General features: G+C 39.2%; 1 protein-coding gene across 7 annotated transcripts in view; it reads left to right on the top strand.

The window, feature by feature from the left end:
- Window positions 1–25,398, top strand: part of LOC149227915 (putative RNA-binding protein C660.15) — a 215,063-nt gene that overhangs the window by 40,699 nt on the left and 148,966 nt on the right. For 6 of the 7 annotated variants that reach the window (XR_016247826.1, XM_089377980.1, XM_089377983.1 and 3 more), the window contains exons 4-5: window positions 21,494–21,548; window positions 21,757–21,833. Coding sequence is in view for 6 of the 7 variants with exons in the window: in XM_089377980.1 (XP_089234106.1) it covers window positions 21,494–21,548; window positions 21,757–21,833 (132 nt within the window). In the remaining variant the exon portion in view is untranslated. Of the gene's footprint in view, window positions 1–20,894; window positions 21,027–21,493; window positions 21,549–21,756; window positions 21,834–25,398 lie in introns of all 7 variants that reach the window. The other variant, XM_089377982.1, reaches the window with a different exon arrangement.

Raw genomic sequence — 25,398 nt, 5'->3', positions numbered from 1 at the left:
TCCTTTGTTTACTACTTGTTCTTTGTTGAGTGTCATAGCTCGGGCCACTACATTCTTCATAACCTAGTATTGCTGGATTGTTTGTCTGAATAGAGTATGGCAGCCATGGGTGTTCCCCGGGTCTTGTACCATGTCTTCCCATTCTTCTGTGGGAATATCCTGGTTGGTGATGCTGTCATTTAGTTCCCTCTCCCATCCCGCTATTTGCGCTCTTACCTCGGGTGGATTACCAGCCATGTACGCATCGATAAGGGTCTTCCTATGCTCCTGTCCTGTTTTCCTGCCTCGCTTGTGTTGGTCTCTGCTGGAGGTTCCCACCCCCCCTGTGAGGACCTCCGGTTGCGGGTGTGGCGGGCGCCAGTGAAGTCGTGCACGAGGGCGCGCAGGCGAAGGCAAACAACAAAGCGACGTTCCGACGAGCTGAAATGCGACGAAAGAGGAAACGACATGCGACACTTAGAAATGCGACTAAGTGTTGGGCAAAACTTATACGAAGGCTAAGGGGGCTTACAAGCCGACTTGTAAAGGAGGCTTTGTGGGCATATTGTGGTAGCTTTGGGGGTCGGCCAAGGGGCTGCACACCCCATGTAAACCCACGCTAAGATGGATATATATGTGAGAGCCTTAGAGCTCATTCCAACAACGAATTCTCTCATCTCTTCTACGCATAGAGTCAAGGGGTAAACTAGAAGTGCGCAGAAATAAGGGGAGCTGCGCATATCTCATGCGCTCCACTTGAAGGTGCACTTGGAGGTTGTCTTGAGTCGGTCGAAGAGTGGGCAAGGTGTGCCCGGGGTTCGGTGGATGTGCAGATTTGTGCAGGACTTGGTAAGGGTATCTAGGTGGCTCGGGTGAGCACCACCCTTCGTGCAAGAGGTGCACATGTATTGTAAAGGCTGGTTGCCTATTTTGTAAAAGAAACTAAGTATTGGCTTGGAGCTTGCCAAGCATTACTTGTATTGTATTATTGAAGGAACACTGGTTATAATATATTGTCGGGCAGACTTGTTCGGGAGTTGCCCCTCCCCTTTATACTTGTTGCAATTGTTGATGTTCTTGGTATAATTGCATGATGATAATGAATGAGTATGGGCTTCATTAAGTATAAAGGATAATTGTATGTTTACTTGGTTGCAAAACACAAGCTAAGTAATGTTAATGTGAAAGTAGGCATAGTCCATGAATGTTAGTATTGGTGAAAAGAAAGCGTTCGGTGGTGCCGCACCTCGCTATAAGCGGTTGAAAGACTACCGCAGGTGTAGGGGCGTGACACCCCCGGTGGTCCATTTCCCTACTTTGCCTGCTCCTTTGTTGCTCTTTTTAGCCACCTCTTTTCCTTCTCTCTTCATTCTTGCTTTGTCCTGGGTGTAGTTTTCTTCGCTTCTCTCTCCTCTGCATGCTTGCTTGCCTCCAAACTGTGCTGTACGCAGATTATGATTATATCGTTGACTTGAGTTGATGTGGGTACATCCACCGGCCTGTGTCCTCGTCCTGCGTCCACCACCTTTCTTTGCTCTTGCCCTCGCTCTTTCTTTCTGCATGCAACCATCCTCTTTCTCACTTACCTTTTGTTTTAACCTGCTGTCCCTCCTATCTTTCGTCACACCTCCCACCTATCCTCCTAATTCTCCCGCCGCCCTTTCCCTCATTCCTACTCCTCGGAATGATGACCCTCTGGCGCTTCCAGCTCTGTCCCTCATTAACTCCCTTGTGCCTCTGGCTGCTCCTGCCGTGGGTTCTTCTCTGTACTCCTGCCACTTGCTGGCTTCGATCTGCCCACTCGCTCGCTGGCCCCTAGGCCTTCCTCTCTTCCTTTCATTCTCAACCACACCTGTCTTCTTTCTGAGCTTTCCTCCTCCCTACCCTGTCCTTCTTCCTGCCCTTCCTGTTGTCCTCTTCCCCCACATCTCGATGTGCTCTCTGTCCTTGCGCCCGAGTGAATGATCCCTGACATCTCCACCTCCCATCGCCTCTGGCCCACCTCCTCTTCTCTGTCACACCCCGATTACGGGTTCTCCTCTTGCTCCTTGTCTTTTTCTAGGATCTCCACTAGTTTCCTCATTCCCTCCATTTGTAATAACTCTTCTCCTCTTATATCTAGGTTTCTACCTACCTGGCCGCATCCCCAATTTACAAGATTGTCCGTTGCCACGTTGCCCATCCTTCGGACATGTGTTGGGATGATGTATCTTATTTGTCGAATTAGCTTGCTAATCTCTTGGACCAGCCTTGCGGTCCTCCAGCTTTGGCTGATTTTTTTCCAGTGCGTTCCTTGCTAGAGCTTCTTCACCATATCTATTGCCATTTTCGAGTCTCCTTCCACCTGCAGTCTTTGGAACCTCTCCCTTACTGCAATTTCCAGTCCCCTCTTCAGAGCATGAAGCTTTGCTTCGTTGTTGCTGGCATTGTCGCAGCCCATAACGAATAATCTGATCGTTTTCCCTTTATCATCTCTGAATATTCCTTCTGTCCCCGCCACCCCAGGGTTTCCTTTTGCAACTCCATCGAAATTAAGTTTGATAAATGCTTTCTGAGGCCATTTATAAGAATTTGCAGACTTATCATTGGGGGGATGATGCTTCCACGAGGAGGCGTTTAGCGTACTAGGGTTCAAGTTCAGACCTTTCATTATTCTTTCTTCCTGTGGATTTATTTTCCAATCCTCCTCATACCATTTCTCTGCCAGTATCGTCTCTCGTATGTTCTGGATTATCTGTTTCCATCTTTCTTCTTCAGTTCTTCTTTCTTCTTTGAAGATCAGATTATTTCTTTCCTTCCATATTGCCCACAGGATGAACCCCAACGATAATCTCCAGGCTCGATTTAGGATTGTGTTTTGGTAAGGCTTTTTCTGCCAATTATCAATTGTTGTTTTCATGTTGTTTGGATTCTTGTCACTTTCTGCAAAGACTTGATTATGGTTTTTCCACAGGTTATCACAGTATCTCCAAGCATTGGTCATGTGCTCCATTGTTTCTGCTTGTTCTTTACATAAGTCGCATATCGAAGGTCCTTGTAGCCCTTTTTTTTGCAACTGATCCCATGTAAGTGCGCGCCCATGGCGGAGTATCCACATGAAGAAGGCGACTTTCGGCCATGTCTTTTCTTGCCATATACTCTCCCATATATGTGTCTCCTGTTGCCTGTGATGTTATGCTTGTAGTTGATAGCCCTCTTTAATTGTGAACATCCCTTTAATCCTGTATCCCCATCTTAGAATGTCTGACCCCTCTGCTTTTGCAATTTTTCGGGTTGCCATCTCTTTCTCATATAACTTCCATTGGGGTGTTTCTGGAGCTTCTGGCCAATCCTGTTTTTGTTTCCACTTTCTCCAATATTCTCCAGGTTCTATGCTCCAGAAGTTTTTAACTGTTTGTTCTCCATGGATATTGGTATATTGGTAGACTTCTTCTAGCTTAGGCTTACTGATTAGTTTTTCTCTCTGTTGCCACGCTTCTTCCCAGAATTTGGCTTTGTCGCCTCCTCTAATTTCCCAGAAACTATGGTTTCTGATCAAATTTCTATTATCTAAGGCTAAGTTCCATATTGCTGATCCTTTCTTGTTGTCTTGGAGTCTCAACTTTCCTTCTATTGATCTTGGCATGCCATACTTTCTCTCCCATAATTGTTTCCATAGGTCTACTCCTCCCTGGATCCATATCCACCATAGCTTTGCCCCCATGACCTGATTGAGAATATATGGGTCTTGGAGTCCTAGTCCCCCTTCATTTAGGGATTAGCTGAGCTACTTCCATGATAGAAGATCCTTTTTTTTTTTTTTTTCGTTCTAGGCCCTTGCCAAGAACTTTTTGAAGATGTCAATCATCTTTTGGCATACTGTTTTTGGCTTCGCTTGACTGGTTAATGGGTAAATTAGGATAGATTGTAGCACTGATCTCAGTAATATTACGCAACTTGGCATATTCAGTGATCTGAATGTCCAATTCTGCATTCTTCCTTGGATTTTTCCCAACAAGGGTTTCCAATTTGCCACTTTGTTTTGTTGATCATTTAGCTGGATTCCTAGGTATTTCGAGGGAAAATTTCCTATTAGGAATTCCATTACTCTTGCTAAGAAAGCTTGTGAAGGTGTTGTTGTGTTGAAGAAAAATATATCAGATTTTTCTTTGTTTATCTCCATCCCTGAAGCACTAGTGAAGTCCGTAAGAATCTCCATTATCCTTCTGGCTTCCTTGAGAGATGCCTGCCCATACATCATTATGTCATCTACGAATTGTTAGTGTGTTAATGGTAGATCATTCCCCCATAGTCTGAGGCCGCGTCTCGGTAGGAGGGGATCTCCTCCCCTCCTTCCTCCTCTGTCATTCCAACCTTATTAACGGCCTCCTGGTTTACAGCTTTGCAGGTGTTTTCAGAGTTTAGGTCGCGGTTGAGTTTAGCTCATGGTTGCTGCACTGCCATTAGGGTTGCAGAGTGATTTTTTTCTAGATTGAAGTCCCATGATATAAAAATGCCATTTTCTTTAGTTAAAATTTAAAAATTACTTTAATTAGTCATTTAATTAAGGAAAAATAATTAATTGGAGAAAAAGGGCCAAAATTGACTTAAGTGAAATAAAATAAAATTAAAGGTTCACTTGATAAAGTCAATGGAGGAGCTTCTAGAATAATAATAAAATAATAAAATAAGATGATTCTAGACGCTTGGGAATCTATCCATGAGATCTATTAAAGAGGAGTAGAAGGTCATTTGGAGATATTTTGGATTTGAGATTTCTTCTTGTGGAGAGGTTTGAGAAAGTGGTTCTCTACTTCAGCAGTAGCCCCAGGACGAAAACCCTTAGATGATTCAGTGAGAGTGGGTGACCACCCATCTCTTCCCTTGATGTATCCATTTAGGGTTCACAGGTTGCAATTATTTGATTTTCTGTTTGTTTTGGGAGGTTGCAATTATTTGATTTCTGTTTGTTTTGGGAGGCCCATTGCGCCATTATTGTAGATCTATTTGTGACTAGTTTTATCTCAGCTATCTCAAGTAGTTTGTTATTCCAGCATGTAAGACCCCAGTTTATATATTATAATAAAGCTGAGATTGTTTCTGCTTATCGTGTTATAGAGTTGCATGCATTTTATCTGTTTTATTTTACATGGCAATCTTCTATTTATAAGTAGAAATTTTTTTTGAAGGGTTTGTTCCAAATTTTCCTCAGTTGGGACATTACAGTGGTATCAGAGCTGGTGATCCTGCCAACTTGAGGGTTTATTATTGCAAGATTGATTTTGAACTAAGATCTGAGCTTTTGGTTTGCGAATGATTTGTCAGATTGATTCTCAAAATATTGGCTAAAGTAATATTTGCGTGCAGTTGTGGAATTGTTACATAGTGTCCAATTTAAGAAGGTCGTAGCATATTGTTTAAAATGGGGCCAAGTCCAAAGTTATTGAGGCTGGCATTTTCGATCTCGAACTTCATTAAAAAAATATTGTCGTCGCACATTTCTTAAGGTGGGGGCCCATTATACTTTGTTTTGGAGCGGTCGGTTAATTCCGAGTCGCTTGAAAGCCATCCTAGTCAGCATTGTCGACGCAGCTGGAGGACAAAGATTGTGATCTTTGCTTGGAAGCAACCTTGACATATTTCCTAAGCATGGCGTAATAAAACAAAATGGGGATCGTGACCTGGCCGCGATGTCTGGAATCAATTTTTTTGCGTATGGAGCAGTTGGACCTACTAAGGCAACGTGATCTATAGTGGCGGCAACATCAGAGTCGAATCAGAGACGTGTTTGGGGTCGATGGTACATCAAACCATGCCACGAACTGAAGATATCAAGCCGAATTTTTTTTTGAGACATGAAGAGTCAAGTGATCGTGGGCACCAAACACTGGAAAACAAAGTGTTGTTGTACATAGCTCAATCTAGGGATCGTAGCATGGTCACATTTGTTGAGGTGGCCACACGTAAAGACAGGTTCCACAGTTGGAGTAACACATTAGAGTAGTCAACACCTGACTGAGTTTCATGTTGTGTGGAGGGAAACAAAGCTGGTCGATGTGATTAGCTTGGGGCAGACCAAGAAGCTCTTGCGAGATTGCTAGCGCGCTCACAGGGAACGAACAACACCATAGCTCTGGACCACAGTTGCGTCACATAAGTTGGGTTTGCTGATCGGGATTGGACGATTGCTTGTTACAATTACCACGTTAAACATTACTGACAAAAGGTCGCATCGATCTGAGACTGATCTAATCGTATTCCTTCACGCAAATCCTTCAGGTTGTTCGATGTACACTTCCTCATCAATGGTCCCATTTAGAAATGCGGTCTTAACATCCATTTGATGGATATTCCACCCCATTGTGGTAACCAATGAAACCAACGATCTAATGTGTTGAAAAGTGTAACTAGGTTCGGTCTTCATAATGACATGTAATTGTGATTTTATGTAAAAAGATGTAAAGAAGAGAAATAAAATATTGCAATGCTTGCATCATGGGTTTCATGAGCAAGAGATTTTATTTTTTAGTCAAGGCTCCCATTGAGAGCCTTTAGGAATTTTATCATCTAGTCATAAAAGAATAAAAGAATCATTGTCATGTATTGAAGTCATGTTACACATTGTAAAGAGTCACACTTGTCTATGTAAAGTACTCCTCCAAGACCTTGTCACTAGCCCTCTTCAAGTCGGCCTACAACGAATGGAGTTACCTAGAAGATGATGTCGACTCTCCTCCTTGTGATCATGTCGGCCTAAAGGACATGAGGCAACATGTATATATAGCCACACTCGGCCTCATGACAAGAAATTCGGTGAAGAAAATAAGTAGAAGTGCGAAGAAGAGCTAGAGAAAACTGTGAATATCAAGAGAAGGATAGTGAAGGAAGGGATACTTCTGGAAGATTTGATTTGGGCATATATACTCTCCCACGTGCGAAGAAAGAAGGATCGAAGGCATAGAGATAAGATCGAAGAACTAGTTGCTGCATCGAGGTGACATTGTTTGGGTATAGGATCTCGCAGAAGGAAGCTGAGAGAAGCAGTGTGGAAGAATAGAGACCGAGATTCTCTAGGGTAGCCGAGAGGAAGAGTAGAGACCGAGATTCTCTAGAAGGAAGCCGAGGAGAGCAGAAGAAGCCGAGATAGGGAAGAAGCAGAACATCAAGGCTAGTGACAAGGGTCTTGGGAGGACACTAGAGTCAAGGGTCTTTGTCATGGTCTTGGTATTCGTCAATTGAAGATCTATAAGAAGAATTTCTGATTGGGTTTTCCTCTCAAAGAGTGAGAGGTTTTGGCCCTGGCTGACATCCTTACATACTGTGTCTCTTGTCTTCTACTGTTTATTTGGTAATTGTCTTGATGAAAGGAACACATTGATAATATAACGAAGAGAAGATTATAATACAAGAAGTAAAAGCATATCACAAGCAATTATCAAGAAGAGAAATCTCGTAATCATTAATGCCTTAGATTTCTCAACATAATGGTAGTGTACGTTGTTGTAGGTGCAAATGTTTCTTCATAGTCAATGCCTTTCTTTTGAGAGAAATCCCTTGTAACGAATCTTGCTTTGTACTTGTCTATACTTCCATCAACAACATGTTTGATCTTATAGATCCAATTCGATGTGACAACTGATTTGTCACTAGGTCTAGGAATGATTTGCCAAACCCCATTCTTCATGATGGATTAATATTCTTAATTTCTTCCTGCATAGCTTTCTTCCAAACCTCTCCATGCTCAACTTCCTTGAATGTAGATGGTTCGGCTTCAATCAACTTTGTCATATATGCAGCATAACCATAATATCTTTTCGGTTTCTTACTTTCCCTGAAGGACCCTTTTGCAGCTTCATGTCCTTCCGCATCTTCTAATGTAGCTTTCAACCAATTTGGCCTCTCCTTTTGGTTGGGATAACCACCGATTGGATAGGCTCACTTGGTCCTTCTTCAACATTTGTAGTAGAGTTCCCATGATGAACTTCTTCTTCTCTAAATATGGGAACTTCGTCATCAAAATCAATAGGAATATCCTTTGATTTCTTGTAAGCTTGATTTTCATCGAATATGACATCCCTGCTTACTTCAATGTGTCTTCCTTCCTTTATGTAAATTCTATATGCTTTTGAGGAAATACTATAACCAACGGATATACCCTTGATACTTGTCGAGTCCAATTTCTTTCGCTTGTCCTCCGGATTATGGATATATGTTGGACTTCCAAAGATACGGTGATGATCCACACTCAACTTCTTCCTTATGAATACTTCTTCGGGTGTAGTATTATCAAGACTTCTATGAGGACTTCTATTTTGAATGTACATGGCAGTCATCGCTGCTTCACCCCATAAGAACTTCGGTAGATCTTGATCAAGGAGCATCGTTCGAATGCCTTCTTCAATTGACCTATTCTTCCTTTCGGCCAATCCATTTTGTTCGGGATAGTAGGGAACAATGAGCTTCCTCTTTATACTTGCATCCTTACAATATGCAATTAACTCTTTAGAAGTGTATTCCCCACCATTGTCAGACCTCAGAGTCTTTATCTTTCTTTCGGTTAGGGTTTCCACTTCAGCCCTGAACTCCTTGAACTTATCAAATACTTCATCTTTAGTTTTGAGTAGGTAGAGCCATGTCTTCCTCGAATGATCATCAATGAATGTTACATAGTAAAGATGACCTCCAAGTGATTTGTTAGACATGGGCCCGGATACATCGGAATGGATGAGGTCTAATATTTCTTTAGACCTAGTTTCACTATTATGAAATGGCTTTCTAGTGTGCTTCCCCAAAGAGCATCCCTTGCATACACATCGCGATCTAACTTCATATCAAGAATACCATGAACCGGTTGAATAAGAGTAGGGATGACCATACCTTCGATGCCATAGTTCAATGGGACTTATTTCCATATGAACCAAAGCTTGAGGAGATGGAGTGATAACCCAATAAAGACTTCCTTCATGAACTCCAATAACCCTAGCTTTGTTAATACTAGAGTCTTTTCCCCAAACCAATACTTTTCCATCAACAAAAGCAATCCTTTCTGCATTATCTTCTAAACAAGAAATAGAAAGTAAATTCTTTTTCAAACCTGGAACATAGAGAATGTTGTTGAGAGGTAGCTTCAACCCATCATCTAGCTTCAATGATGTTGATCCCAGACATCTAACAACATAGCTTTGTTGACACCCAATTCCACTGCGTGAGAGGATAGCTCCTTTGATAGTGTGTGAAGTTGCTTTCTTTCACCTGTCATGTGTCTCGATGCTCCACTATCAATGATCCATGCATTGTCATCAGTAAGAGAACCTGTAAGGGCAGCCAAGAATCCTTGACTCTTGACTTTGTTGAATAAGTAGTACATGATCTTCTTGATCCATCTTCCAGCAGTGTTGTAACCCAATCTTATGTAGATCACCATAGAGGAAGAATCCATGCCAACAAAGTGATCTTCGACTTCTTTTGACCTTAGCTCTAATACCATGTTGGAAAATCAAAGATATTATATTAGGGTTTGATTCTCCTTTCTTGATAATTACTTGTGAGTGTGTTGGCTTCTTTTGCTTCTTTATTATCTTATCTTTCATCAAGAAATTACCATATTATATGTATGTATGAAGATAAAAAACAAGAGACACAAAGATATAGGCACATGCCAGAGCAAACCCCCCTCAAGGGGAAAACCTAGTCAAGATAAATTTTCCTTTCAATAGTATTCTTTGAGACTTTTTACCCTAGACCAAGACCAGACTTTCTCTCCACACCATGTCAGCCTCCTAGATCTTCGACCCCTTCCACCAAATTCAACTAGGCAGTAGCTTCCTACAACAGCAAAATCTTAGGAGACTTCGCTCTCCCAACTTAGACCATGAAACATAGAGAGAGAGGCACCAAAAGTTTGATTTTCTTCCTCTCGATAGACTTCCCCAAACTCACACTTATTTCGTCCTCCCGGCAACAGACTTTGCACTTCTCCAACGCTTCTTGAGATATCGAACTTGCTTGAGAGTGAGTGCTCCATATGACTTCGACCTCCTTGTATATATAGGCTTCTTGTGGGTCGAATGAGGGTCCTTAGGCCGACTTGATCTCTCTTAGGCCAACATGATGTGGAGGGTACATAATTCATATTTGACTTGATACAAAACCTTTTTACATGATTCGAAAGCCCAAGAACGGTCTCTTCGAATGTACAATGACTCTATAAACTCAATATTAATCCTAGCAGTCCACAATGGGGACTTTGACTAATATAATGATGACCCAAGCATGAAAACCATGCTTTAATAAGTCATTGTTACAATAATAAAAAATATTTTCTTTATACTTTTGACAAGTACATTATTGAAGACCGAACATAGTTACATTTTCTAACATGCCCTTGACTTTGTATTTGCCATTATCTCTAAGCTCAACGCTTTGAGCTATCTTCTTTTTGACCAATCCAGAGAGATTCTCACGACTTCCAGTCATGTGCCTGTTACCCACCATTTTATGGGTAATATCCCTACGAGATATTTTTTTCCCCAAGATGGTTCTCGACCGACAACCAATAGCCCCTTGCAACCACCAACTAGCTCATTGTGCCATTTCTTCGCCACCTGAGCTAGGCATGTGGTCCCTTGCCCATTTGCCATGATTGTATGTTTGAAGGTGGGCCTCCCGAACCTAAAGGTATGCCTTGTCATTTGGAAATTGAGTAGTGTAGTTTGCTTATCATGGACACTTTTGAGCATGGATTAATGGGGGGATTCGGCGGAAGAATGGGCTGGGCTTGTGCTCTTGTCCCCTAGACCCTTTTAGGTATTAACCTTGGATTCTAGTCTCGTGGGATCTCTTTTACTGACCATTTGGCTCTAGGGATGGTATTTCATGGGAAACCCCGATTTTGGTTGCGTGGTCTCGCTCCCTTATCCGCTTATATTGCCCTCTTTCCATTCATTATTACTCGATTCATTATTTCGCATCCCTGGGTCCACATTCCCCCATTGGGTCCATATAGGGTTAGCATGCCCCTTCCCCTTGCCCACACCTTCTGTCATGGCCTGGAATGAAGCCCAAAGGTTGATGCAACTAAAAAGAAAGATAAAAGCATTTATGGCCACATTCAATAGAAAAATGTTCCACAAAATGCAAAAGATGTTCGGGACAAACACATTTAGCACGTGGGCAAAAGCTAATACATGAGCTCTACCCCATCAACATGGCCATCACCTTGGTTCCTATAGGTTCTATGAGCCTCCTTAATCACATAGGAACCCATTATTGTCCCAATCCCTGTGGGCAATGAACTGCCCCACCTTAAAAGGGGGATATTCACTGCTATATCTTATACATCATGCTCTTACACCTTGAGCCCCGAGCAGTTAACCAAAGAAAATCATAAAAAAACAAAAGGCATAATAAAGAAGAGTGCAAAAATCAAGGCTGGGGCACTTCATGTACCATGATTGCTCCCTTCTACACATTAGAAACTCAAGTATGGGCTTCCCTCTTATTAGCTACCCTTGTACCCCAGTGTGTGACCCAGAGTTGCCCCTTTTCATCCCCTATTTCATTCACCTATTTGTCACATGCCACCACCTTTTGAAGTATGTCTTTGACTATATTATCCCCTTTTGATGTAGAAACCACCTAATAGGATTATTGGTTAACCCCATTTGGAGTTTAGGAGACATTGGCACATCCCCATTATCGAAGGGCCGGCCATTATGAAGTCCCCACCTGTGGTCCATGATTGGTAAGCTCATTTACTCGATTTCTCTAATGACTACTTGTACAGGAAGGCTAAGGGACGCATTGGATCTTATGCAAGATTGCAGATGGTCTCCATCTTGGGTTTGGTCTCCCTATACGGGGTCCTAATCCTCCAGAGGGCTACATTGGCACATGTAGGGTGTGCGTTCAGAGCCATGAGCCTCCACTGTAGCAAATAGCACTCCATGGATCTCCACAACTACTCAGGGATTGCTCATGGTTCATTTATTGGACGAGGAAGATGCACCTGATCCATCAAGCCTAGCTGGCCCCAGATTTTCACCATACACATGGTAGATGATCCAGGACTTGCACGATGATGTGGTATCACCTACACCATCATTCTAGCCCTTGTAGGCGATCTACAAACATCTTTGATTTGTTTAGAGACCCATGAGGACACTTGTGTGCCCCCACATGTCATCTGTAGCACCACAGGTTATTACAAGGGACCAACCCCTTGTCCACTACTTTTGAGGGTCCTATTCTTCATTATGGCACCCGTAGACCTCATTAGGCCTCTTAGAGGGCCCTACGACATGCATAGATTATTATTTGACCTCTTGAGAGGCTTACTTTTTCATTTATGAGCTAGTTTGGTGGGCTTGTCACCAAAAGTTGAATTATTATAACATTATTTTATTTTTGGGGCTTATGTAGGCCAAGGAGGCTAATTCGAACTCCTAAGTTGTGTATAAATACAAGTGAGATGAGTTCATTTTCTCATCATCACTTTGGATTGGATCTCTTCTCTCTCTTGAGAATTTCACACTTTTTCTAGAGGATGAATTGGAGCTTTATGGATGAATTTTGATGTGTGAGTATTGGTCTATCTTATCTTGGAGCTTCTCTTTTGTCAATTTTGGATGGTTGGTGTAAGAGCCCTAAATTCGAAATTTAAGAGGGTTTAACAATAATTTGTTCATAAATACCAGAATATGTAATTTAAATACAAAATATAAACAATTTCTCTGATGAATACCAATTTGTCTGCTTTGCTGCAAATCTTGTTCTGGCTGCATTACCAAAACGGCCAAAACCTCCCGGCCGAACTGGGTACAACCTAGGTACTCAGTCTCAGAATGCTTTCCAATCGAAGCAATCTAATCCCCCATGCCCAAAAACTCTAGTACAATCAAGACTCCTTCCTGTTTGTACCTCTGTGTTAAAATTGTTCTCCTTCATCCCCCTCTTCAAGATTTCCTTCCTCCTTTTAGTTCCTCGTCCACTGCCTTCCTCCCATCTTCGTGTCATTGTTTTGTTACGTGTAACTTTTATAAAATCAAATCTCATTTGATTTTGTTGATTTTATTTGGATACGTAGATTTGATTTGATTAAAGTTTATTATTATTTTAATAAATTAATTTGATTTATTTAGTTTATAATTTTAATTAATTTATATTATTATTTTATTAATTTTAATTTTAATTTGATTTGTAAATTAAAATTGACATTTTCTTTTAGTTTAAGGATTTATCATATATATATATGTATTTAAGGTGGTATACGTATTACCTACCTAATTTGATATATATGATATTCTGGTGAGGTATTAATTCATTACCTTAATTTATATCTCTTCCTATAGTAACTAGCCTATATATAGTGCGATACATGCAGGTCCATGCATACGTAGCTATCGTATGGAGGTCTCGTATGTGTGCTAATATTTGTATTTTATTTATAGTTGTAGGTGAGTCATTACAGTTGGATACACTCTGTTACATGTAAGTACATGCTTTTAATGTTATTCTTGTTTTACTTTGTCATATACATTAGATTAGGATTTTCGCTATTTCTAGGTCTAATTGCTGCATGCATTTACTGCTTAAAATTGTGGAATTTTGTCTCTATTATAGCATCTCTCAATGTATGGGCCATGTAATATGAACAAAATCTCCTAGGGGTAATTCTATCAAAGAATTTGACCTTGATAAGCCATCTCCTTTGCACATCGAAGTATAAAAGCTGCAAGATTGCTTCTTCTTGACCTAGAAGGCTAGTGAAGTGGTCTTGAGGCCTCCTTGACTAAGAATCAAGAATCCTACTCATTATTTCATCATAGACTCCATTATCCCAAGACTAAGGCATTGATCTACCAAAAGGTGGTCACCAAAAATCACATCCTTTCACCTTCATTTAGGTCTAGCCAAGTTGGGGTACCTAGGGCATCAATTTCCCGACAAGCTAGCCCTCCAAAAAGTTCGATCTCCTAGGGTCTCCTGCACTGGTCTTTCCTCAAGGTCTCCTCCAATTTTGAAGCCATTCCGATGGTGGAGTTGGGAGAAAAGCCAAGCCTAGTTGCGGGATCAAACTTTTCCTTAGCATCCCCAAGGCTAGCACCTCATAGGATCAAATCAACACTTTCAAGTGAAAATCCTTTCTTTGATCCTTTCCCACCTTGTCTAGGGTGAGAACATCATTGGTTTCCATACTCATTCCTCTTATCCTAGACTAGGTCCACTTGGTCTTGTGTGGCCCCGCTCGTTTGAAAAGACAATTCTTCGAGAACCATCCGGGATACCAATTACAATAAGGATTTTAGGGATTAGGAAGTTCCCTCATAAGTCATATCTCATAAACTTAACCCTTAAATCCTCCCTTCCTTTCCCTAGAAGACATTATACCTTGCTTAGAAAGCAAGCAAGCCTTATCTTTCTAACTCTTCCAGGAAAGGGATTATTAGGGTCACCACATCGTCTCATTGACTTATCCTTCATCGATGACTCTATAATACCGGGTCTCCTCCCGTCAGTTAAAGTCTGCAAATAGAAGGGAGCCTTAGTTGAGGTGACAATGGGCTAAGTCTCCATTTGTTGCCCTTGGCCTAGCATTTCCCCTTTAGGGATCCCCTTAAGGTCCCCTGCTAGTTTGAGCGGTAACAGTGCCCAGAGGCACCACTGCCCACCAACCATAGTTTATCATGACCTGCAATGGAACCTGTAAAAGCAGAATAAAATGAGTATTCATCATCAAACTCTCTCTTTCTAGGCCTCTTATGTGAGGATCATCAAGGTCAGTTGCAGAAGCATGATGCTTCCCTTTCCTCTTTCGATCATCATCCCTTCGAGAATCATTCTTTTGAGGGAACTTATTTTGATAGTGATCATATTCTTGGCAATGGAAGCATTGAACATTTGTCATATCTGTTTTGTCTCTTCTATCTCTTATATCTTGAGAGGGAGGAGGAGGTCTTCTTTGTGGAGTAGGTTCCCTTCTTGGAGCAAGTCTTGAATTAGGTCTTCTCCCTGAACTTCTTTGAAATCTTCCAAAGTTTCTTCTTCCCTTGCTATTCTTTGAGTGGGCTGCAAAAGCTTGAGAGTCTTCACCTGGATTTGTAATCTTGCCTCTAGAAAGGAGCCTTGATTCTTCTTGAGTGCAGGAAACCCACAACTTATCAAAGGAGGGTGGATTTTCTCTTCCACTAATGCTTGCTGCAAAAGGATCCCAAGATTTAGGTAGACCACCCATTGCCACAACCACCAATTCTTTGTCAGATACTTCTTCTTCAATAGCTTTGAGTTGATCTCTTATTTGAGATATCCTTACGAAATATAATGCCACAATGTCATTATTTGTCATCTTGATATTCAGAAGTTGACCCCTCAAACTCAAGGTTACTTGGGAGCGGGAGCAGGGGCGGCATTTTCAGAAGCTACCGGTTTGGGAACGATTCCGGGAGCATTTTTATATAATATATATATTTTTATATTTTGATGCATATATGTTAACAAAAGCATGTAGAATGATGAATTAGATATAAAAAACATACATTGAACCATATAACAACAATCATCTAGAAGTTATAGTCTTGATCAACCACGTTCACAAGTTAGTAACATAGTAACATACAACATATTGAGTCTCATGATTCATCAATCTTAAAGTTTCAAGCTTTCAAAATTCAATATATAACATTTATCATCGTTGATCACCAAAGTTGTACTTGTAAGTGAAGTGTAACCATTGCAACAAATAATATCTAACACGAAATCAAATGTTATAAAATGAAATGAAATGAAACAACTTTCAACTTTCACGAAGCGTCATATTCATAATTTATTACTAATGAGTTATAATTTCCAACTTCAAATTTCAAACTTAAATTGTCATATATTGTTTACAAAAAATATCATAATAAATATGAAAGATTCAATAGTTATAAAAACTACTAGAAACTAGAAAAGACAAGTAAATCTATTGTCTATTGCTAATGCTTGGGCCTCTTGCCGCCATGAGAAATGTCTAGTTTTTTATTCTTGTTGGAAAATCAGGATCTTTGTCATTAATATCACCCTCTAAGCATTAATATCTAGAGGTATCTTTGTCATTAGCTCTGGATCTGTATAGGGATCTTTGTCATTAATATTGCCCTCTAAGCATTAAGATAAGATAGAAAAAGCATAGTGTTGCTTTCCCCCTTTGAACTCTTTTTGACCCTTCATAACTCTCTTTTTGCCATACTATATGTGTTTTGACCAAAAGGGTGTTGTGAGATTTAAGGTATGCAAATCATTTTAAAAAGTATCATTTCACTTTATTCTTGAGTATTTTTGAAGTTGAATGTTACCTAATTGAATTATCTACAATTTCAAGAGTGCTGACCGAATCGTAGACCAACTATCTTCCGAAGCGGTTCCACATTTTTTAGCAGACAGTCCGCGATTTCCTGTAGAATCACTGATTTCCTGTAGAATTGCCGATTTCCTGTATAATTGCTGATTTCCTGTAGATACATTGGTTTCTTGTAATCACTCTGATTTCCTGCTGCGATCTCGATGGTTGAGTATGTTCTGGTCAGCCTCGAGGAAAATGAAAACATGGGTTGTGTTAAGAATCCACTTACATGGATGCTGTCTTATTGGCTGCGTCAAAACTGCCACCAAAACCGCCCAGACCTTTAGTCCTCTCATAGATGGTTGTATTGGGAAATAGCTCCAACAACTCAATGAGATTAGTTTGATCCATGCTTTCAGTCATGGATCAAACTGAGCATGTCTATTTTTATTGTCTTTTCCAATTATTATTAGCAATCAATTGCAGTATGTTAGTTTCCCTAATTCGGGTAAGTTTATGCCTCTGCACTTGTATAAATACTTTTATGTTTCATTTTCAAAGGTGGGGAGCGGAGACCGGACTTTTGTACTACTGTAATATTTGTTCAGATTAATACAAAGTTCCATGTTCTATTGATCTCGCTGTGTAAACTCCTTTAGCAGTTAAAGGGGTTGTGAGTAAGGGAGGGCCCCCTTTACTCACAACTCCAGTAGTTGCAGATTTGTGTTCTTTTAATTATTTTCATGAATTGATAGAATTGTTACACAGTGTTTGTTTCTCTTTTCTAATTTGTAGCAACACATGTATAATGGTTAAATGGTGAAGCTTATTTGATGAATCTGTTTGGAGTTGTTTGATCAAGCTTTAATTTAACCTTTGTTGCTAAGTGTTGATGAGGAAAAGAGATATTGAAGCTGTATGTGTGTGGTTTTATTTAGAAAAACACTTAAAGTATTAGCCTGCATATATTTTGCGCAACATCTCATAAGGTTACCTACCCTAGGTTGATGATTTATGTTTGTCAAATTATAAGTCTATAATTTTCCCAAACACATTGCATGTCAAGTCAAGATTTTGTTTGAGTGATGCGTACATTTTTAGGAGGGTCATGATAGGGGAGTCCGGCAACCAATGTCACTAACATCAAGGTACATAGAGGGATTGGTGCTCTTGTTTAAATACGAGCTCCATACCCTAATACTTGACAAAATCCAATGGAAACATTGTGATTCCCCCAATCTTGAAATCCTGAAAAACTGATAAGTCTGCTGGATTTTGAATAAAATCTAAAATTCTACTTTGTCCATATGAAATCCAATGAGGTCAGAACCACTCTCAAACATCCTGAGTCATTTCATGGTAATGTTAAAAATTTAAGTATAAGGATGAAAATGAAGATTAAGGAGAATGTCACTTTTACTTTAAGAATTTAACGTTACCATGAATCACATATCAATACTAGGCCCATAGGCTTGATCATTAGGCTGCCCCACTCAAAACGTATTTGTTTCTTTGAAAAACATTGCATTTGGAATATTAATGCAATTTTTTTTTGCAAAAAAGACTAGACACTCCTGAAAAACCAGGGAGTTTTTTTTTGGCCGGGAGTGCGCTCCCGACCCGCTCTCGAGTCGCTCCCGCTTGGAGTGCGAATTGGGAGCGGGATCGTGGGGGGTGACCAGGGGGGGGGGGGCGCTCCCCCGCAACCCTTCTCAAACTTATAGATTGTTTGATGTTGTTGATAGTGTACAATCTAGTAATGGCATCATACATCTCCTTCGAAGTTTGGTGATCAACAATATAGGGAATTAGATGATCCGTAACAGATTCCACAATGATGCTCCTTGCCAAAATGACATCTTGAAATTTTTCTTTTCCTGCTTGGTCAACTGGTTCAGTAACTTTTTTTGTAGCAATACTCAGGACCTTGTGCCTTGCAAGCACTAGGTCAATCCTTCAAGCTTATTTTCGGTGTTCATGAAGGAATTCATGATGAAGATATCCAACCAAAACATAAAGCAGAATCCCAAAAGTCTTCAAAGTGCTTCTTAATGCTCTTCAAGGTGATCCCAATGCTCTTCCCCTTCACCAAAGCTCTAATACCATGTTGATTTTCTAGTGGTATCAAGACTAGTACAAGTTTTCAAACCGATAACTACTTCCAATGATACAATTAGTCTTCTTACAATATTCCAATCATTAAGCAGTTATACATGGAAAATTTTAACCATTCACTTTCTTTAATAGAGCAATAGAGATTACAATAAACAATAAAACAAGAGACAAGAGACACCAATATTTAGGCTAGTAGCTAGGGAAAACCCATAATCTTTCCTTGTGAGAGAGAGAATTCAGTGCATCAAAAGTACATCAAAATATTCCAAAAAAGATTCCAAATTTTGACCTCAATATATCCAAGTCAAACTAGTCAACAAAGAGAGAAAATTGTCAATCTTGGTGAAAGTCAAGTCTACGACAGAAGGACCAAATTTCGGCCTAAGGTAGCTTTGAATATGAGGGCTGAAATTCGATCAAACCTTAGTCAAATGAATCTCTGCAATTTTTGGTCAATGCTCAGGGTTGACCTACGGTCAACAACCCAGAAACGGAGGAAAATATTGGTCAAACAGAGTCAACAAATCCCTAAAATATTCGGTCTCCAAAACAGTCAAAGAGCTCAGTCAAACAAAAGCTAACTCTCCCAAGTCAACGCCGGTCAAATAGAAGAATAGAAGGTTGGTCAATGCAGAACAAATTCTCATTGTCTCCTTCGCACATGTGGACTTCTTCTTGTGATTTCAGATCGAATGGTGTGAGTTGATGTGATGCCAAATGACGGTCAACGATCTCTTATTTATATGTGTCTTACGAGGGTTTTGACCTTGGGGTCAAACTCTTTCATCATGTGGGGCCGACTTGTGCACTTTAGGCTAACTTGGTCACCCTGAAAAATATGAATTTCTTCCTTTCATTTGCCAATGAACATACTGACCATAGCTACCAATTTACAACAAATTTTTCACTACATTTTTTGTTGGAGCAATGATTGGCCATATTGAATTCTCATGAAAGGTCAATTCAAGGAGGACCATTATGACACTATTAATACCATGTTTGTAGTCAATGCAGTCACTAATGCAATTGGAATTTTGTCGTGGAAGTACAAACAATGAAGCCATTATCATGTTTAGCATCCAAACTATTACGATATCTTGTCACATGCACTAATTTCCTGGCATTTCCTACTACCAAATATATGCAATGTTATGTATATAGTGGCATACATTGTAGTAGCATCGCATAGATAAGATATTTAGAACTTGATATGAAGAAAGAAGAATTTCATATTCCGTTTAGAATTTAGTACACTTAACTTTGTTTTAGGATTTTAGTGTTTTAGAATTGGTGGGTTTGCAACATTTGAAGACTAGACTCTATGATGGATGAGGGTATGGGATTGGAATTTAATCAAGATTGCCAAGCCCCCCCTATGTACCTCGCTATTGGTGGTGATTGTGCACAAGTTACCTCACTTAGATATGTGAGGGTTATCACATGGCCTTATTAGGTGCTTTCAACCCTTTCAAATGATAGGTGCAAGTGATAGGTTTTATGGCTTATAATTTATTTCAGGAAAGGTGTCATATTCTCATACTATGACACTAGTAATACCATGTTTGTAGTCAATGCAATCACTAATGCAATTGGAATTTTGTCGTGGAAGTACAAACAATGAAGCCATTATCATGTTTAGCATCCAAACTATTACGATATCTTGTCACATGCACTAATTTCCTGGCATTTGCTACTACCAAATATATGCAATGCTATGTATATAGTGGCGTACATTGTAGTAGCATTGCATAGATAAGATATTTTGAACTTGATATGAAGAAAGTAGAATTTCATATTTCGTTTAGAATTTAGTACACTTAAACCTTTTTTAGGATTTTAGTGTTTTAGAATTGGTGGGTTTGCAACATTTGAAGACTAGACTCTATGATGGATGAGGGTATGGGATTGGAATTTAATCAAGATTGCCAAGCCCCCTCTATGTACCTTGCTATTGGTGGTGACTGTGCACAAGTTACCTCACTTAGATATGTGAGGGTTATCACATGGCCTTATTAGGTGCTTTCAACCTTTCAAATGATAGGAGCAAGTGATAGGTGTTATGGCTTATAGTTTATTTCAGAAAAGGTATCATATTCTCATACGAGGTTATGCAAACCATTGTCCATGAATGCCTTTCTAGAGAGAGTGCTTAGCTACTTATATTACCTTCCCTTGCCTTTGTTTTTAAAAACCCCCATATTTGTCTTTTTCTTTCTCGCTTTGATATAACTTGTTCAACAAGCTTTATTGACTTATCAAGTAATAATGATCATATAACCCCCCTTTAATTGTGGGCAATTTATCACTTCACTTCATCAGGTTCAAGATGTTTACTAAGAGTTCTTTTTTCTTTGATCGGTGTGATTTGCATGGATACTCTCAGGGACAAGTGGCTATATAAAAAGGGGTAGAGCTCATGCTATAATTTGCTTTTGCTTGCTTTACATCCCTTGTCATTCTTTTGCGTTTTAACATCTGTCTGATGCTTTTTCCTTTCTTACAGCTGCATCAACCTCGGGTATATTCAACCCTTTCTTCTGACAAGACAAGGCCAATAGAGAATTGGTACTCGTGATTGACAAGAACCAATCAAATGATGTGATAACGGACATTGGGGAATGATGACAAGTGTTAGGTATGAAGAACATGGAGTAGTATGACCATTAGAGTCTTAGGTCACACTAGACTAGGGACACATGTCAACCACCAATGTGAAGAAAGGGAACAAGTACACTGCCAATAGTGGTCTATAATCCAATTTCAACCCGTAATCTGTGTTGAATTTTCTTATAATAGACACAACTTATAAGAAAAAGTTATCAGGGCTGTGGCATTAATTGTTAGATATACAGGCAAACCCACTAGCTGTGAATTTCATGTGGGAAGTTCTGTCACTCAAGTTAAACATGTCTTGGTGTAGCGTTGGTTCATATGGATAAAATGGCAGCTGTTTTCAGAAAGAGATTATCCCTCATAACTGATAATGATGTTTTCCATTCCAATTCATATCAGCTAAATTGTTTACAATTTTTAGTAAAATTAAAACTGTTGCAATTTACATATGCATATTTGATTGTTTCTTCTTCTGTCGGTACAATTCAGGACCAAACAACAAAGCAACATCGTGGAATTGGATTTGTTACATATGAAAATGCAGGTATTTTATTGACTTTGCAGATGATTTTTGCACATGAAACTTTATTTCTCTGCACTTTCAAATTTTACAGGAAATAGTTTTGGCAAAATAATATGATTCAAAGTATTGCAATCATTCCAAAGCTTTAATCAAATACTGCTCATAGTTAATTGTATGTTAAATTCATTTCAAGTTTGTTATTGATCTACTTTCTTATTACTATTTCCAGAGTCTGTTGACAAAGTTATGTCAGAAAGTCATGAGCTTGCAGGATCAACTATTGCTGTAGATCGAGCAACTCCAAAGGTAAATCATGTGTAAATATATACTTTTAAAAATATAATTTAAACTGTTCTCTGTAAGAAATGAGTCTTACTATTTACTTTTGATTCTAAATGAGGATCAAACAAATAATTTGATTGAAACACTGCAATATCTTCCTTTACTGTCACAATGGATGCAAGATATGTTCAGATGTTCTCCCCAACCATAAAGTAAATTAGACACATCTGAAATTATTCATTTCGCTGCCAGTGAAAACCAGTCTTGTGCATCTATTAGTTGATTTTTCAGGGATCTTCTAAACTGATAATTACTTATGATTTCTTATGTTAATCTTTTGTTGCATTCACATTCATCATAAAGTAATTACACAGAAGATCTGAACAATAGAAACAAAATGCCAGTAGGATCATAAAGAGACAGCCAAACAAGAGACACAATAATTTTATCCTGGGAAATCCCACATGGGGGAAAACCCAACAACCTTTGCCTTAGAGAAATTATTAAGTTCAACAGATATGCATCTAATTCTTCAAGTCAAACATAAAGTCAAACTGACCAGTAACATAGCCTTGGTCATACTTGGCCAAAGTTCAAACTTCCCTTGTGTCAAGTCAAACTGCTGCCCGAATGAACTCGGTCTGGTCTGATCTCCTAGGGCCGAATTTCGGCCTGCTCAGAATTCCTCAGAACCTCAAAGATTCGGTCTGGTCAGATTTGTCTTGCCCAGAAACTAGACTTGCTCTTTCACTTTGATCTGCCCTTACTCTGCCTCAGTTTCGTTCTCTGAGTCAGATTCGTTCTATGCTCTGCCTCAGATGGATGATCTGAATTGCCTTTTGAGGAGGAGATCAAAGCCTTTATAGAGTCTTCTAGGAGGCTGAATGGGTGTCTATTCAAGCTGGGGCTGACTTGATCCTTTTGGATCCAAACTTTAAATTTGAAAAATTTAAAATTCTTTCTTTTGAAACCGACATGAAGAACATGTCTTATATTTTTCATTGCATATATTTCAAGCGCCAAAATATTAATTATGAAGACCGACCATAGCTACAAAATTCAACACTCCCTCTTAGCTAGGGAGGTATTCATAATGTCTATCTAGATGTTCTCTTTTGACAAAATTCTCTAAGAAAGGTTATAATAATTCATCATTAGCATCAACATCATTCAATTATCGTAATCCTGGTCAGCAACTGTGACCCATGCTGAATCAACAACATCAACTAGTCACCATTATTCAGGTTGGTACCTCTGACCATAAAACTCAGTCCATACATCTGACCCATGGTGCATCATTAGCATCAACTAGTCACCCTGATTCTAGTTGGCGCCTTTGACCCATGGTATACAAACTAGTCCTGGTTCACCATCATCCTAGTCAATCTCTCTACCCATGGTGTAACCCTAGGCAATGTCACATGGTTCGGGTTCAAATTGGAATTCGATTACAATTAAGTTCGATTCGAGTTCGAATTTTTCGATGAGATTCGAATGAGGTTCACCATTAGGTTCGTTCATGTATATAATTTAAAATATATATATATATATATATATATATATATAATAATTAAAATTACATAAATCTTTTATATTCATTTATAATTAATATATATTTATAATTTTTATCATATACTATATCAATAAATTTATAATTTTCCATAAATATAAGTTATATTATTTTATAATATTTAAAATAACAATACCCTAATTTCGTTAATGTAATATAATTTAAAATATATTAAAAATAATTCTTGTAAAAATATATAATTTTTAAATTATGTTAACTTATCTTTATTATTATAATAATAATAATAAATATACATTAGCCCATTGTAATGCCTCATATAAGCTGAGTTCAATACATTGTAATGTGTTAACATATTGTATTGCCTGTAATACATGTACGTTGAGTTCAATACTACAGTTCATTGTAATACTTATAGAATTATAATAATGCTGACGCCTTAAAATATAATGCTTTTAACACATTATAATGTATGTACGCAGATTTTGATACTGCAATATATTATAATACTTGTAAAATTATAATAATGTCAACGCGTTAGCAAAAAAATTTGAACCATGACTCGGAAATCGCGCACAAGCTCACTGGGAGATTGGGACGATTATGTGGAATACTGTACAAGTTAGGACACAGCAGCAGGAACCGAACCTTCTCGAACCTAAACCTTAGGGTAATAACAATATGAATGTCGTTATAATAATAATGCACGCAGCAGGAACCGAACCTTCTCGAACCTAAACGAACCTTAAGATTTTTTTTGAAATTCGACGAATTTCGGACCTCAACCTTTAGGTTCGACGAACCCTGTGACACTGACCCTAGGGATACACTCAATCCATCTGAGTACTCCTTGCCCCAAATCCAAAGGCCTCACTCTAGGCCATGATGCTAAATGGGCTCACTTAATCTATTTGGAGAGTAATCCTGAGTCTGATGCTAAAAAGGAACCTACTTAACTGAGTAATTTTGGGTCTCTAGGACCATTCTTCCTAATCCTGGTCAACATATTTGTCCTAGGAAGAATGTTTGTCCTCTGTTGGACCATTCTCCCTAATCTTGGTCAACCTAACCCAAAGAGAATGTCTATCCATATGCTATCACATCAACACTCTTGACCATTCTCTCTAATCTTGGTCAACCTGACCAAGGGAGAATGACTGTCCTTGATGTTGCAATTTCATCACTCCCTCTTTCTGCAAGTTTGTCCTCGAAGTATACAAACTACATCCTGGGACAAAGGCTTTGTCAGCAATTTGCTTGACTATAGAATAATATAGGAGCCACATTGCTTCCTTCTGTAGCATGTCTTGGTACTAGATCTCACTGTGCTTTGACCTGTCATCATGGTCGTTACCTGCACTTGATCAAACAATCTTGTAAGAGTTTCTAAAGCCATACTGCTTCTCAACTCTCCAACCAAGCTGCAATATACTCAACCTCTGTAATACAGAGTGAAACAGTTGTTTGCTTCCTGCTCTTCTAAGAAATCATAATGGAGCCTAAACTAAAGAAATATCCTGATGAACTCTTTCTGTCTTCTGCACGCTCTACCTAATCTGAATCTGTGTATCCTTGCAACTGTACTTAATTGTTTGACACCTATCTCAAACCATAATTGGGTGTGCCATAACCAATTTTACCATGTTGGTATTTCAACACATGTTGAACCACATTCCTTGGCTCAACCATAAGTTGATCGGCTATTTCTTGGTCACCCTAACTAAGTGCTCTTTCTGAAATAGATCCTGCTGTGGCAATCCTGGCTGCTCCCTCTGCCACTGCAACTTTCTAGTTACTGTGGCATATCATTGTATCAGCTATCTAGTCTGACAAGCTCAATGACAATCCATCATCCCAAAAAACTATGAGGGATCTTAATAGTATGCTTCTTTCGATCTAGGTCCTTCATCTCAAACTTAGAGGTCAACTCCCTCTTAAGCTAAAACAAGATTTCCCGAGGAAGCCCTGACTGCTCCCTTTATTACAGAAGCAAATATTTCTGCCAATGCTGCTTTCTCTGACACATGAGTCCTACTTTCGTCAGAAACAAATCATATAGGA

The sequence above is a fragment of the Pinus tabuliformis genome, chromosome J (genome assembly GCF_031772625.1).
Source record: "Pinus tabuliformis cultivar Carrire ecotype Pingquan chromosome J, CPIR1, whole genome shotgun sequence".
NCBI lineage: Eukaryota > Viridiplantae > Streptophyta > Pinopsida > Pinales > Pinaceae > Pinus > Pinus tabuliformis.
The sequence above is the reverse complement of the archived record's forward strand: the minus strand, read 5'-3'. Positions and strand labels throughout refer to the sequence as shown.